Genomic DNA, 15,626 nt, shown 5'->3' on the forward strand with positions numbered 1-15,626 from the left:
ACTGTACATGACCCCAAACAGCTAGCCCTGGTGAAGTCAAGGGCCCCTTAATTCCCAGGTGTACATGCTCTTTGTCCCTCTGTTCTATTTAGACCCAGGACTAATATTTACCTTGTAAACAGGAAATGGGGGAGGGTGGGAAGCCAGTCCAGAGCTGTTGTGTAGAATTGGAAACCTCCAGAGGCTGGCCCAGTGCAGACAGGTTGGATGGGAAGGGCTGCCTCAGGGAAATCTGGAGTCGTGGACCAGTGCCTGTTCTGGGGCAGGAGACAGAAGAAGACAGCCTCCATTCACAGCACCTGACAGGTTAGCACCCTTGGAGGGGAAGAAAGAGGAGTCACCCCCTGGCTTAGAGCTACCCTGTCTGGTGGTTACCCCCCTGCAATGCGGGAGCTTTCACCTGGCCTTACCTGTCTCTATTCCTTATGTCTGCACACATCTGCTAGTCAGTAGGTGCTCTACACTGACAGCCTCGGGTAGTTCTCACAGCAAAGTGTTATGCCCAGTGCACAGATGGGGGAACTGTGGTGCTGGTGCGTGGAAATGGAGAGTTCTGGCACCATCTCCGTTGGTTGCAACTAGAAGGATCTTTGGAAGCATTCATTGATTAATTCACCCATTTAAATGGTGAACGGGCTTGGATGACAGTCTTTTCAATATGATTTTCTCCCTAAGAACATCTGTCTCTGGTTCCGGGAGAACCTGTCCTCTTGGATGGCGGGTGTGGAGGGGTGGACCCTAGGACTATCTACCCATTTGTCCCCAAGGCCCTGACCCCCTGACCTCTCCCTTGCCACTGATTTCTTCATGTTGGTTCAATATTAACTCAGAGAGAGTCGGGACAATCCCTCAGATTCCAGGAGCTGACACACTATGTTGCACGTCGGAGGCCTGGGGTTACCTGGCTGCTTGGCGCTGACTGCCCTGGTTAGCCTGGTACACAGCCAGCATGGTAAGGGACCCTTGGAGGCCTGGGCATGGTGGAGGATGTGGGATAGGCCTATGGGTTGGGATTTCCTGATTAAGACCAGAGAACACAGGGACAGTCAGTCCCCAGGTGGACCTCAGACCAGAGTGTCCAGCTTAGAGGAGTCAGATGCATGGGGCAGGAAAGGGGTGCCATTCCAGAATGGCGAGTGGGCTGGGGCAACCAATGAAAGGCCGGCAACTCACAGTGGCCTTCTGGGTACTTCTGCATCCCCTATGTCCCCTCTTGGAAGCCATATGGCTAGGCCAGGCTTGCTTCCTACCCTTTAATGGCTAAGGTAGCCAGCCTTTCCAGAGACGATTTCCCATGCCCCACCCCCACCCCCACTGCAGTGTTCCTGGCCCCTCAGCAAGCACTGTCGCTGCTCCAGCGAGTCAGGAGAGCCAACAGTGGCTTACTGGAGGAGCTAAGAAGGGGCAACCTGGAGCGGGAGTGTGTGGAGGAGCAGTGCAGCTATGAGGAGGCCTTCGAGGCCCTGGAGTCTTCCAGTGCCACGGTGAGCCCTACACTGGCTGCTGGGAGGAAGGGTGGGTGGGTAAGGAAAAGGCCGGGACTCCCTTAGCAGAGGTATGCTGGGACCATGGGTGACATGAGCAGGAGACATCTGGCTCTTCCCTCCTCAGACTTTCACTTCCATTCTGACCCCCATCTCATTGGGGTGCAAGATGGGTGCCCAAAGTCTGTCTTGGAGACTGTAGGTTTGGGCTGTCACAGTGAGGCTCATGACATCAGGGGACCTCCTCAGCTTCAGCAGTGGGCGCTACTGGGGCTGTCTGGTTGCCTGGAGCTTGCTTAAAGCTTTTCTGCCATTTCTGTATTGCCTTGTGGTATACATGCCAGCCCTGGGGCTCTGTTGTAACCCATTCCCTGATGGTGGGGACCTCTTCTCCAGTCTTCTCCAGCCTGGAGGAGACCCGTTCATTTATGTGTGCTGGGTGACTCTCTCTCTCTCTCTCTCTCTCTCTCTCTCTCTCTCTCTCTCTCACTCACTCACTCACTCTCTCCATATTCTCTCCTTTTGGAAGCCAAAAATGGGGGATTAAAGCCAGGCTGAGGTGGTGAGGGAAGGACATAAAGCCTACTAACAGAAGCAGAGCTCTGTCCTGCTAGTCTCATCCGCAGCCCTTGATTTGCAGGAGGTGTTCTGGGCCAAGTACAGAGGTGAGTGGCCAACAGGGTTTGCCCTGGGAAGGGAAGCTGGGGGACTTGAGGCAGAGACTAGTCTCTCCTACAGAATTTCCTGCTGTATAACACACCCAGGCGTCCATTCCCTCTCCTCCCTCCCATCTGTTATCCCTGTTTCCGCCATCCCAATCACCTGGCCCCACAGCAGCACCACGGGTGTTTCTGCTTTCTTTCTTTCTTTTTTTCTCTCTCTTTTTTTTCTCTCCCAGTTTGTGATTCAGTGAGGAAACATCGGGACACTTTCATGGACTGTATGGAAGGTGAGGGGCAGACTTGGGTGGGAGAAGCCTGGGAGAAAAGGAAAACTAGTGACTGGTTAGGAGCCACAGCTGTAGCGGTGTCTCCAGTGCCTGATGTTGCCGCTTTGTTCTGTGGTCAAGGATGTCTTTGCATGTGGCCTTGTGTCTGGCAGTCAGCCAGACAGCCAGAGGAATGGAGGAATGAATGGATAATTAATTAATCTTGGGGGCCTTGCTCTTCATGCCTGACTAAGCCTCTGTCCATCCTGTGTCAGAGCTCTGACTGGTTAATTCATTCTCCAAAACTTTTTGCTTTGTTTTTGAGACAGGGACTCCTAGTCTGCTAGATGCTGAGGATGACCCTGAAACCCTGATCCTTCTACTTCCTCCTCCCCAGCACTGGGATTGCAGCGTGTGCCACCATGGCCAGCTTTCATTCTCCAATACTGCTAGTGATTCCCCATTATCCACAGGCTCTTACCCAGGAAATATTTGCATGTCTGGCCTTGACTCTCTTCTATCTAGACTCCCAAACCCTCTTCCTACACTGATAGTGAGCTGATCTAAGACAGTAAGCATGTCAAGAAGCCTCAACCCTTGCCTACTTTGTTACTTTCCCTTGGAGAAACCAACACTCCCCACTGAAGAAAACCCTGTCCTTCAGGGACACCTCAGAGCCTTTAGGGAGCAGCCTCCATCACAGAATTCTCAATATATCTTTAGTCTAGCAATAGGTTTCACTATCCACAGGGAACTCCTTAAGTGCCAGAGTTTCCTTCCTTCCTTCCTTTCATTACATACATACATACATATATATATTGGGTGCTGGGGATTTCTTTTTGTAGGAAGTATCTAAGTGCAGATGAACTGGCTTTGAAATCTTGTGCTTCATCAGCTGGCTGAGCTCTAGGATTATAGAACAGAGCCACCATAAGGTGCTGGGGACTTTAAGAGCATGGAATAGTTCTGGGTTTTACTCACAATCTCAGGAAATCAGAAATACCGACAACTATTAAGGTACTCTTGGAAAAGCCAGGGAAGAACAGAGGGACAGTTGGCTTATCAGTGGAATCAGAGATGGTGTCCCAGAAGAGCTGTGTACCTGCCCTAGTGGCATGAATTGGTGAACAAATCTGAGGGAATTCTAACCATGAAGATTGTGTGCAAAGGCTACAGCAACAGGGGCAGGGACACTGGGCCCAGCTGAGAATTGTGCCTGTCATCTGGTTGTCACATGGATGTTGTGGAGTGGACAGACCTACTGCAAAGGAGCAAAGACATGCGGGTTACAGATGGTGGACCAGAGAGAGCCTGGAGCAGGGAGATAGACAAAACGTTAATAGAAGATCTGGGGACAGTCCTCAGAGGCTGCTGCACACTCAGGTGTGTATTTCTATAGGTCACTGTGCTCTGGATCTGGGTATGAACTACCATGGGACTGTGAGTGTCACCCACTCTGGTATCGAGTGCCAGTTATGGAGGAGCCGCTACCCACACAAACCTGAGTGAGTGCTGGGCAGGCCTGTCTACCAGCAGGCTTGGAGGGGAAGCAAGGGCATACTCAGGAGGCACAAGGTCCATGTACACCCTTTTCTTCCAGCATCAACTCCACCACCCATCCCAGGGCCGACCTGCAGGAGAATTTCTGCCGCAATCCAGATAGCAGCACCAAGGGGCCCTGGTGCTACACCACAGACCCCACTGTGCGAAGAGAAGAATGCAGTGTTCCCATTTGTGGTGAGCTGGGGCCTGGGAGCAGTCCATGGCCGAGGCCCAGGGAGACAGAGACAAAGAGACAGAGCTGCCTGCCTCCTAATAGAGATGGCAGAAAGAGAGAGCCGGTCTTTTCTCCTTCCCTGTCTTGGTTTCCTCACTCTGTGGTTCATTTCAAACAACTTTTTGTGTCCTGTTAAGGTTCTCTTCCCCAGGAAGTCCTCCTAGGTCACTTCAGTCACTTGCCTTTTCCAAACACCAGCAGCAGCAGGAGGAAAAACTACTCGTTACACTGAGCTGCACTCATCCGGGTGTGACTGGGCTGGGGAGAATGTCCCATCCATGTGTGCTGGGCCTGCCTAAGGCCTGCACTGTGAATGGTGGATTCCTTGCCCCACTTGTACTCATGCTGGGGCTGAGCAGGTTCTTGAGAAAGTCCCTCCCGCCCATGATGATGGTGGCAGTGTAGAGCAATAAACAGCAGTGCTGTTTGAGGCCTCTTCAGAACTGGCAGCCAGCCCGGCCTGCGTCCCATTGGTAGGACTGACTTGCCAATGGGCCATCTGTCACATGTGCCACATGACAAAGGTCAAAGTCAGGAAGTGGAGTACTGTCCAACATAAAACCAGAATAAAGAATATGAATATAAGCAGAGTGGTGAATCCATACCATGGGCTTGGGATGTGGTTTAGTGGTAGAGAGTTTGGCTAGGATGCATAAGGCCCTAGGTTCAACCTCTAGAAGTCCAGTGCGCTATCCATTGTGCCACGGAGCCACCTAAGGCCCTAGGTTCAAAATCCCTACCAAAAAAGAAAGAAAGAAAGAAAGGAAGAAAGGGAGAAAGAAAGAAAGAAAAGGAAAAGAAAAGAAAGGAAAGAAAAAAAGAAAGAGAACTGTTTTGGAAGTGTGGACCTATAATCCCAATCACTGGAGATGCTGAGGAAGGAGGACAGAAGGGTCGAAAGTTCAAGCCTGGGTTGGAGACATAGCTCAGCAGTTAAGAGTATTTGCTTCTCTTTCTCAGGACCAGAACTCAGTTCCCAGCATCCATGTTGGGTGGCTCACAACTACTTGTAACTCCACCTCCAGGGGATCCAATACTCTCTTTTGGCCCCCACAAAAACTGCACATGTACAACCCCCTCCACATACACACACCCACACACACCAAGAGACATGAATAAAAATGAAAAAAGATAAATCTTTGTCTTAACGTTTAATACCTGCTTAGACAACAGTGAGATCAAGGCCAGCCTAGGCAACTTAGTGAGATCCTGTCCAAACAGAAAAAAGAGGGCTGGGGGTTGTAACTGAGTGGTAGAGAACATTCCTTCCCAAGCTGCAGGTCAGTCCCCTGCTCATTGTCAGCTATGTTCTACCCCAGACAGGTCTTAAAACAAATCGCCAAAGATTTTGTTTTTTGGTTTGTGGTTGGGGTTTTGAGACAAGGTTTCTCTGGCTTTGGAGGCTGTCCTGCAACTAGCTCTTGTAGATCAGGCTGGTCTGGAACTCACAGAGATGCGCCTGCCTCTGCCTCCTGAGTGCTGGGACTAAAGGCATATGCCTGGCTAAATCACCAATAATTTTAAATGATTTTTAACAAAAACAGCTGCCTAGACTGTACCCTTTGCCCCAGTTTGTGGGAAATCCATTGTAGGCGTGCTGAAATTGACCTGTAGACCCTATAGTCTTTCTGCTGTGTCCAATTATAGCACAAAACCTTACCCGGGTGTGGTGATGCACACCTTTAATCCCAGCCCTTGGGAGGCAGAGGCAAGTGGACCTCTGAGTTCAGGGCCAGCCTGGGCTACAGAAAGGTTCCAGGAGTGTTGGGATGGCCCACACCTGTGCTGTGTATTTTACATTCTCCTCTCCACTGACAGAGAAGATAGGCATATGTGGCCTATTGGAAGGGAGGTTGCTGAGGCTGGTGCTGTTGAAGCTGTCTGAAGTCACACAGATGGAATTCACCAGGTCAGGGATTCAAATATTCCGCAGGTCTGCTTGTGGTCCCCCCAACTTTGGCTTCTGTATCCTTCCACACCAGGCCAGGAAGGCCGTACCACTGTGGAGATGACTCCTCGCTCTGGAGGTTCCAAGGGGGCTCTCTCACCTCCACTGGAGCCGTGTATCACTGAGCGTGGCCGCCTGTACCAGGGGAGCTTGGCTGTGACAGCACTTGGGTCCCCCTGCCTAGCCTGGGCCAGCTCACCAGCCAAGGACCTGAGCAAGTACCAAGACTTCGACCCGGAGGTGAAACTTGTGGAAAACTTCTGCCGCAACCCAGATGGGGATGAGGAGGGCGTGTGGTGCTATGTTGCCGGGCAACCTGGCGACTTTGAGTACTGCAGCCTCAACTACTGCGGTGAGCAGAGCTCAGGGGCCTAGGACAAGTGGGTTCATTTCAGCCTTACAGAAACCTGGCTAGGAGTAGGTCCTATTCTCATTTCATAGATGAGTTAACGGAGGTCCTGAGAGATTGTTGTTACCTTGTCTTCGAGGAGTTCCTAGGCTCTTCAAAATCCCTCCAATGCCCTTGGTGGCTTGGGAAGGTCTAAGCTCCAAATCTTTTACAGAGGATGCGGTGGAAGAGGAGATCCATGATGGGGAGGAGTCCATCGGAGGGCGCACTACCGATGGGGAGTTCCACACCTTCTTCGATGAGACCACCTTTGGCTTGGGGGAGGCAGGTGAGGTATCCGCGTGTCCGTGGGACGCGGGGCTGGAGGGTAAGATGGACCCCTCACCACCGGTCTTGCTCTGCAGACTGTGGCCTTCGGCCTCTGTTCGAGAAGAAGTCACGGAAAGACAAAACAGAAAAGGAGCTTCTTGACTCTTACATAGATGGGCGCATCGTGGAGGGCTGGGACGCTGAGATGGGTATCGCCCCCTGGTGCGTCCTGGACAGATCTGCAGGCCCCTGGAAGGCCTGTCCCACCCACAGCCTCTGCAGTCCCTGGCACTCACAAGCTCTGGCTCCACAAATGACACTATCACCCTCTACTTATTCCCAGAGCAACCTCAGTCGACTGAGGTTTATCTTCTAAGTAGATATGGATGGTGGAGCTGAGGCCCAGCGAGCTTAAGTGACTCACTCCCAGACACAGTGTAATGTAGTCAGGACTTGTACCCAAGTTTTCTGACTCCTGAGCTGTGCTAAATCGTGTGGTCTACATGAAGAGCTCTGGTCTGTTAGGACAGTCGAGTCGATCTAACCTGGAGGCAGCCCTATTTCACTATCTCACAAGCTTTCTTTTCTCTCTTTCTTTTTTTTTAGGGGGGTGAGGGTGGCAGGGTCTCATGTGGCAGAGGCTGATTTTGAACTTACGATCTTTCTTGTTTCCACCTCCCAAGTGCTTGTTCCACCATCCTAGCCCAGTAACTCTTAATCCAGGCTCTTTTTTCATTTCTAGGGCTGCTGAAGGACCAGGCCCCAGCTTCTAACGTACTCTGCTTCCTGTTAGGCAGGTGATGCTTTTCCGGAAAAGTCCCCAAGAACTGCTGTGTGGGGCCAGCCTTATCAGTGACCGGTGGGTCCTCACTGCTGCTCACTGCCTTCTGTACCCACCTTGGGACAAGAACTTCACTGAGAATGACCTTCTGGTACGCATTGGCAAGCATTCTCGCACCAGGTATGAAGCTGGTGGCTGATGGCGATGGGCTGGGATCTGAGGGCCCCTTAGGTGGGATGTGGCTGTATAGCTCCCACTGTATGACTTCTCAGCATCCCCACTGGAAAAGCCCATTTGGGCAATGTCCTGACCCACTCATGGTCCAGGTGGTAGTCGCTTTCAGTTGTACATGTGGCTTGTGCCCATTTATGTCCGCTGGCCTATATGGCTCCAAAGTCTCTTGTGGATACTGGACTGGGAGGGAGCTGTCGGAGGGCTGCCAAGGAAGATGTGGTGGCTCAGAGGTCATCCTATCTCCCAGACTCCCAGGGCAGACTGTGCCCTTCTCACTGACTACCGCTCTTTTCTGTTGGGATCTGCACAGGTATGAGCGGAACATTGAAAAGATCTCCATGCTGGAAAAGATCTACATTCACCCCAGATACAATTGGCGGGAGAACCTGGACCGTGACATCGCCCTGCTCAAACTCAAGAAGCCTGTGCCCTTCAGCGACTACATTCACCCCGTGTGCCTGCCGGACAAGCAGACAGCAACCAGGTCAGCAGCAGGGCCTCTGCTGTGATTTGGCCTGGATGCTGTCAGGGACAATTCTCATTGGGTTCCTCTCTTTCCCTAAAGCTTGCTCCAGGCTGGGTATAAAGGGCGGGTGACAGGCTGGGGCAACCTTCGGGAGACATGGACAACCAGCATCAGCGAGATACAGCCCAACGTCCTGCAGGTAGTGAATCTGCCCATTGTAGAACGGCCGGTGTGCAAGGCTTCCACCCGGATACGCATCACTGACAATATGTTCTGTGCTGGTAAGCCTTATGTCTTGGGTCAGGGATACAGCTGGGGCAGGGATTGGTAGACTTGGGATGTGGTATGAGCACATACCTCAGCTGGTACAAGTCAGATGACTCTAGGCAAGTGGCTGAACCTTTTGACAGTAAAAGGAAGGTGAAAGTTCCCATGATATGAGGTGTGAAGTTAGAGTGTGATTTGCCTGAGGCCATTAATTCCTGCTCAACATATGTAGCTCAGTGGAGGTCCTGGGTAGGGAAAGGGCTTTCATCCCGTCACCCATCACATACTTCTTGAATGCATATTGGGTCCAAGATAATATTTGAGGGTACATAATATTTGAGAGACCCAAATAGGGTGGTCCTGAGGAAACTTCCTTTCTAGAAGGGTACATGCCAATACATAAAATATCTAGAGCACCAATTCTTGATAACAGCTTTGAAGAGGAAAGGAGCAGAGTAAAGGAGACTGCAAGGAACAACATCAACCAAATACAGTGGTCAGAGAGGGTTGGAGAAGGCTTTTCTCAGGAAGGTGGAGGCTAAGCAGAGACTGGAAGAAGTGAATGAGAGTTGGACACAGAGGGGGAGTATGATTCTGGTTTTTGGACAGACTGGGTCCTGAGGTAGGCAAATGCTTGGTAGGTCTGAGGAGTAGCAGGGAGGCCTATGGGATTGGAGTGCTGTAAACCCATCAATCCTGGGGAAGGAGGTGTGAGGTCAGGTGGAGTGGTATACATCTGTAACCTCAGCACTCAGGGAGTGGAGGCAGGTGGATTATAGTGAGCTTGAGGCTTACTTGGCTACCGTAGACCTTGATTCAAAGAACAAGCTGGGCATGGTGGTTCACACCTTTAATCCCAGCACTCTGGATGCAGGGCAAGGAGGATCTCTGTGAGTTCAAGGCCAGCCTGGTCTATATAACAAGCTATGTATGGGACAGCCAGGACTACATAGAGAGACCCTGTCTCAAACAAAACAAAATAAAATCCAAGCAAACAAGTAAGAGCTTGTTTGGTATTTTTATTGGAATTGTATAATGCTCATAAAACCTCTTTTTGATGTTGACTATAATTCCATTCAAAATAAGGAACAGAAATGTTTGTTATGAGAAGTGTTCCCATTACCTCAGGTCTACTTAGGTATCTTTCTGGAATGCTGGGATGTAGTCTATGATCTTTTTGTTCTGTGGCAGCTTATTTTATATACTTGTGTTTCATCTCATACTCTTCTTGAGTTAGCAAGTAGTTTTCCAGTTGCACAAAAACAAAGACTATCTAGGAATTTGACTAGTTAAATAATTAGACCTATTGCCCAGCCCAGCAGTGGTGGTGCATGCCTTTAATCTCAGCACTTGGGAGGCAGAGGAAAGTGGATCTCTAAGCTTAAGACCAGCCTGGTCTACAGAGCTGGTTCCAGGACAGCTAGGGCAACATAGAGAAGCCCTGTCTTGAAAATTAACACCCCTCCAAAAAAGGAAAAAACTGACCCATTATTTGTCTGTTCTGTAACATTAGTTCCTATTGTTATCTTTTACAAGGCTGTGTGTGTGTGTGTATGTGTGAGTTCATACATGTATGTGAATTTGTATGGAGTACAGAGGTTGAAGTGGGTTGTCTTAGTCACTCTTCACTCTTCATATTTACTTATTGTAATCTTGGCTGACATGGCACTTGCTGTATAGATCAGGCTAGCATCAAACTCAAGAGATTTGCCTGTGCCTATGTCAAAGGCATGCATGGCTCTGAGTTGTTTAGTTTTTTTTAAAGATTTATTTATTATGTATACAGTGTTCTGCCTGCATGCTGGAAGAGGGCACCATATCTCATTATAGATGGTTGTGAGCTCAGGACCTCTGGAAGAGCAGCCAGTGTTCTTAACCTCTGGGCCATTTTTCCAGCTTGGTTTAGTAGATATTTAACAAAACAAAAACCCTTCTTTTTTTCTGAGATAGGGTTTTACTATGTATCTTGGGTTGATCCACTATTCACAGTATCCCTGCCTCAGCCTCCTAAGTGCACCACCATACTCAGCTTACTTTTTCTTTTAAAACTTTTATTATTATTGTGGTGATGCAGATTGAACCCAAGGCTTTGAGCTAGGCAACTGCTCAACTACATCCCAGCTGACAGTCTGAGATTTTGGGTTTAAGGCTCCCTTGGTATTTGGTATGTTTTTGCATTGTGATGAAGATTGTAATAGTCCTACTTTATGGAACTGGTTACTATTAACTCAGTATTTTGTAATTATTGTGTTTCACTTGCTTTGTTATTCTCTCTGTGTGATCTTTGCTTTTAAAGGTTGTGTATTTAGGAGTTTGCATTTTGCTAAGTGACTATCTTATCTCTGGACTTATACTTTTTCCAGATGCTAACTAAGGCCTGCCTACCTTCCTTCCCTCCCTTCCTTCCTCTCTCCCTCCCCCCCCTTCCTTCCTCCTTGCCTCCCTTCCTTCCTCACTGCTATCCGATGCTTTTTTTTGTTTTCTTCAGACAGGGTCTCTTATGTAACCCAGACTATGTAGTTAATACCCTTGAACTTTTGTTACTCCTGCCTCACCCAACTGCCCACCCAGAACTAGGATTACAGGCATGTGCTGTGTCATCATGCCCAGTTTAGTACATGTGGCTTCATGCATGCTGCACAGATACTCTACCACATTGTATAGTATATAGTGCAGGCTCATACTGAATTTGTGATGCTTTGATCTCAGCCTCCTGACAACATACTCAACCATTTTAACTTCATACTTTCCACTTTTCTTCATTTTCCCCCATTTGTTTTTGGTCTTTTGAGACAGGCTCATGTGCCCCAGGCCAGCCTCCAACTCACCATGTAGCTGAGATTACTCTTAAATGGATCCTCCTGCCTTTAACCTTTTAATTCTTGATTTTATAAGCACATACCATGGCATTTAACTTTTTCATTTAATTTTTAGGTTTGTGAATCCAAGTTGCCCCCCTCCCCCATTATGCAAGGAATTGCTTGAGGATTTTGTTTTTTCGAAACAGGGTTTCTCTGTGTACTTACTGTCCTCCAGGCTGTCCTAGAACTCCATCCATGGACGAGGCTGGCAAGAGGTCTGCCTGCTTCTGCCTTCTTTTGGGATTAAAGTGTGTGCCACCACTGCCTGGCTCTTGAGGATATTTTGTTCACATAGTTTTGTAGTTGACTGTCTTACTAGCTAAGGTCTATTGCTTTACTATCTTTCTATGGGTCTGGTAAGTTTCCATGTGTTTGTGCATAGGAGTTCTGAAGATTCCTAATTTGATTCTACTGAAAGATATGTTTCCATACTCACCCTATACGTGTTTTAGATTATATATATAATTATATATATATATATATATATATATATATATATATATACTAAATTGAGTACACTAAATTGAGGTTTGGGTGTTTCTGTAGTCTATTTATTTGAAGGTGTGGGTTGGGAGTACAGGAGAGGGGGGCTATCTGTGACTTGGCCAGAGTGGAAATAGTGAGAAGTGCCTGGTGTTGGGACAACCTTGGCCATTAAAGAGCCAACAAGTTTGATAAAGGATTAGCTATCTAGAATGAGGAAATGAGTTCAAGATAATCATCTTGGGGTCAAGTGGATACTCTTGGGCTTTAGTACCTTAAGAAGTGACTCCTGAACCTGCTGTTCTTCCTCAAGGTTTCAAGGTAAATGACACCAAGAGAGGAGATGCTTGCGAAGGTGACAGTGGGGGACCTTTTGTCATGAAAGTAAGCTTCTCTAAAGGCTGGGGCTGGTGGGTAATCTCCAGGTGGAAGGGAAGGTTGGGGAAAAAACCTTGTTTCCAGGAACAGCCTGGACCTGACTTTTGGAATCCTCACCTTTCTTCCTCAGAGTCCCTATAACAACCGCTGGTATCAAATGGGCATTGTCTCATGGGGTGAAGGCTGTGACCGGAATGGGAAGTATGGCTTCTACACACATGTGTTCCGCCTGAAAAAGTGGATACAGAAAGTCATTGATCGATTTGGATAGATGTGTTGTGTGTGGAACAGGACATTCATTGGAAAATCACAGAAACCAGTCAAAAGTATTTTTGTGGTTTGTTTCTGTTCTCAATAAAAGTGGCAGTTAAATTTCAGTGTGCCTAGTGCTGTTGGTAGGCAACTCTCTGGACTGGGCTATGAAGAGGAAGTAATGCTTGCTGGATAGACAGAATTGCAAATATCTCTCTCTCTCTCACACACACACACACACACACACACACACACACGATTTATTAGAGTGGTGTACAGGCTGTGATCTAGTTAGTCCAACAATGGGTATCTCTGGATAGGTAAAGGCCAAGAATTCTGTGTCTGTTTAGACTCTGGGGTGGATGCCTCAGCTGGTCTTCATTCTACATTGGAATCACTAGGAGGTTCTGATGCTAGTGAAGGAATGCCTCAAAAGCAGGATCAATTAACAATCTTGCCAGAGAAAAGTGAGGGCAAACAGGCAAAAAGCAAAACCTTCCTTTTCCTGGGTCCTTTTTACACAGGCTGGACCAAAAGGTATGGCTCAGATTTAGGGCAGACTTTCCATTTCAAATGATCTAATCAATAAAAATTCTCTTCCAGGACATCCAGGGCCAAACAAAGAAACCCTGTCTTGAAAAACCCCATAAAAAAGGAAAATAAAAATTTCTCACAGGCATGCCCATCTGCTTATATTTTAGTTGATTCCAGATGACAACCAAGATTTTAGTCATCACATCCTACATCCTTCATCATGTCATCAAAATGGTATACATATGCATCCAAAGCCTCAATGGTTAAAGCACCTTCTGTCTTTAGTCTTTGTTTTGTGTTTTGTTTTTCGAGACAGGCTTTCTCCATGTGAAGCCTTGGCTGTCCTGAAACTCACTCTGTAGATCAAACTGCCGATACGCCTGCCTCTGGCTCCCAAGTGCTAGGACTAAAGGCACTGCCTGGCCCTGCCTCTCTTAAAAAGGGTAATTATGAACAGGTAATTTGACCAGCCAAAGCCTGTTTAGATTTTAAGACACATATAGTGGCACAAATTTATAACAATTGTGTTTGTAGTGTACTGAACACAATGCTTGCTACCTAGAATGGGCATCTAGTCTAGCATATTTAAAGTTCCTTTTCTGGTCACCTCGTCCATCCTTTGGCCCCCATAGAACATATAATGATGTATATGTTGGGGGGAAGGAGTTTTCCCCAGGTTTCTCCTTACCAGATTCAGAGCAATTTGTAGTAAAGAAGGGTAAAATTTTCAGAAAGGGAGTGATGAACAAAGGGGTCAAGACCATGCTGGGAAAACCCACAGACACAACTGACCTGATCAAGTGGGAACTCATGGACCCTAGTCTGACAGCTGGGGAAGCAACATAGGACCAAACCAGGTCCCCTGAATGTCAGCTAGGAAGAATGGGCAATCATGGGACCTCTGGCAGTAGAACCAGGTTGTAGCCCTAGTGCAAGTGAACTTCAGGAGCCCATTCCCCATGAGGAGTTCTCATTTTTGTCTAGAGACATGGGGGAGGGCCTAGGCCCCACCCAAAATAACTTGACTTGGATGATCTCTCATGGAAGACCTCACCTTCCCTGGGGAGTGGATAGGGGGCCAGTAGGGGGTATGAGAGGATGGGAGGGAGAGGGAACTGGGATTGACATGTAAAATAAGAAAAAAAAAAATATTAAGATATTTAAGCAAATTTGTAAACTTTGGACAAATTTAAGTCTTCAAAGTTACTGTTAATGGGCCACTGGAATGAGATGAAAAAGTTCCTATCTATACAGCATTAAAGCACTATTCCCATTTGAGATATTTACAGTAAGTGGGCACCACAGCCTGTAACATGTGATAGTAAATTTCAGCTGATGTGAAATTTGTTGACACTGCAGAACTGTGTTGAGAAGATGCATGCTTCCTTGAGCTGCAAGGCAAGAATGAAGACTGAAGGTCTGCTTTAGGTGTAAGACACGAGTAGGGCAAGGAGTCATGCGCTTACCATTGACAGCTTTGGTCAACCAATATACATGGTTTAAATTTAAAGTGGGAAGGCCAGGGATGGTGACAGAGGCAGATGGATCCCTGTGAGTTTGAGGCCAGCCTGGTATATATAGCCTGAAATATATATAGCCAGGGCTACATTGTGAGATCCTATCTTGACAAACAACAAAAGAACTAAAGGTGGTAGGACCTCTATCTTTATCTTAATTCCAAGCCCTTCTCCCTTCTCTGTTTGCTGAGTCTCCTTGTAAGTTTAGGCTTATCTCCAACTTGAGCTCCTCCTGTGTCAGCTTGCCAAATGCTAGGATTAGTTAGGATTATAGGCATATGCCATTACTATATTGGTTTTTCATATTTGAAGAACAAGGGAACAGAGAATTAAGGAAGAATTACTTACTTACTCTATGGTTCTGGTTGACTTGAAAGCTGGACCAAAGTGGGTACAAGTTTTCAGTAACATTACAATACCTCAGCTACTCTGGGCTTTAGGAGGAAGGGTAAGAATGCATTGTATTTTGGTTTGGTGGTGCATATCTTTAATATCCGCAATGGAGACGTAGAGGCAAGTGGAATCTCTATAGTTCCAGGGCAGCCTGGTCTACAAAGTGAATTCCAGGGCAGCAAGGACTACATAGTGAGACCTTGTTTCAAAACAAATCACTGTTATGCTCAGAGCACTCTCAACATCACTTTTGGGGTTATAAACTTTGAATTAGTTTTCAGATGAATGGTGCCATTCTAGACCTCACTTTCCAAACATGTCTTCCTATAGCAACAGATTCCACCTTCCCTGCAGGGAACACCCATGCTCCGCCTAGAGAAAAGCAAGTTTAATTTCAGGCAGTGTTGGGCTCAATGGAAAATGGTAACTGGAACCAACAGAGGGTTCACTTGATGGAAAAATTAAGATTCATTTTCCTTCCATCTTTCATTGTGTGGAATGCCAGTTGAGTAGAAGGTGGACTCGAAAAGAAAGTTCTTTTGAGCTATCCTGGAGCTTGGCTGGTGTCTCCCCTAGAACCCAGAAATTTAGTTCTGAAGCAGTTTTCTAACTATGGAGGAAGATCCTGTGGGATTTATTCTGGAATTTTCAGCTCACATTTTGTC

General features: G+C 47.5%; 1 protein-coding gene across 2 annotated transcripts; it reads left to right on the plus strand.

The window, feature by feature from the left end:
• Nucleotides 1–209: 209 nt before the first annotated feature.
• F2 (coagulation factor II, thrombin) lies at nucleotides 210–12,642 on the plus strand. Of its 2 annotated transcripts, none has more exons than XM_051184198.1 (15): nucleotides 210–306; nucleotides 831–952; nucleotides 1,321–1,484; nucleotides 2,125–2,149; nucleotides 2,383–2,433; nucleotides 3,812–3,917; nucleotides 4,013–4,149; nucleotides 6,172–6,489; nucleotides 6,701–6,814; nucleotides 6,891–7,017; nucleotides 7,589–7,756; nucleotides 8,121–8,294; nucleotides 8,376–8,557; nucleotides 12,201–12,271; nucleotides 12,396–12,642. In XM_051184198.1, exons 2-15 carry the CDS (start codon nucleotides 874–876, stop codon nucleotides 12,534–12,536), a joined length of 1,857 nt encoding a protein of 618 aa, XP_051040155.1. In that variant the 5' UTR covers nucleotides 210–306; nucleotides 831–873; the 3' UTR covers nucleotides 12,537–12,642. The 2 variants fall into 2 exon arrangements, with proteins under 2 accessions (XP_051040155.1, XP_051040156.1); XM_051184199.1 differs by having other exon boundaries at nucleotides 226–306; nucleotides 854–952.
• The last annotated feature ends 2,984 nt before the right edge of the window (nucleotides 12,643–15,626 follow it).

The sequence above is a fragment of the Phodopus roborovskii genome, unplaced genomic scaffold (assembly GCF_943737965.1).
Source record: "Phodopus roborovskii unplaced genomic scaffold, PHOROB, whole genome shotgun sequence".
In the NCBI taxonomy this organism is placed as follows: Eukaryota; Metazoa; Chordata; class Mammalia; order Rodentia; family Cricetidae; genus Phodopus; species Phodopus roborovskii.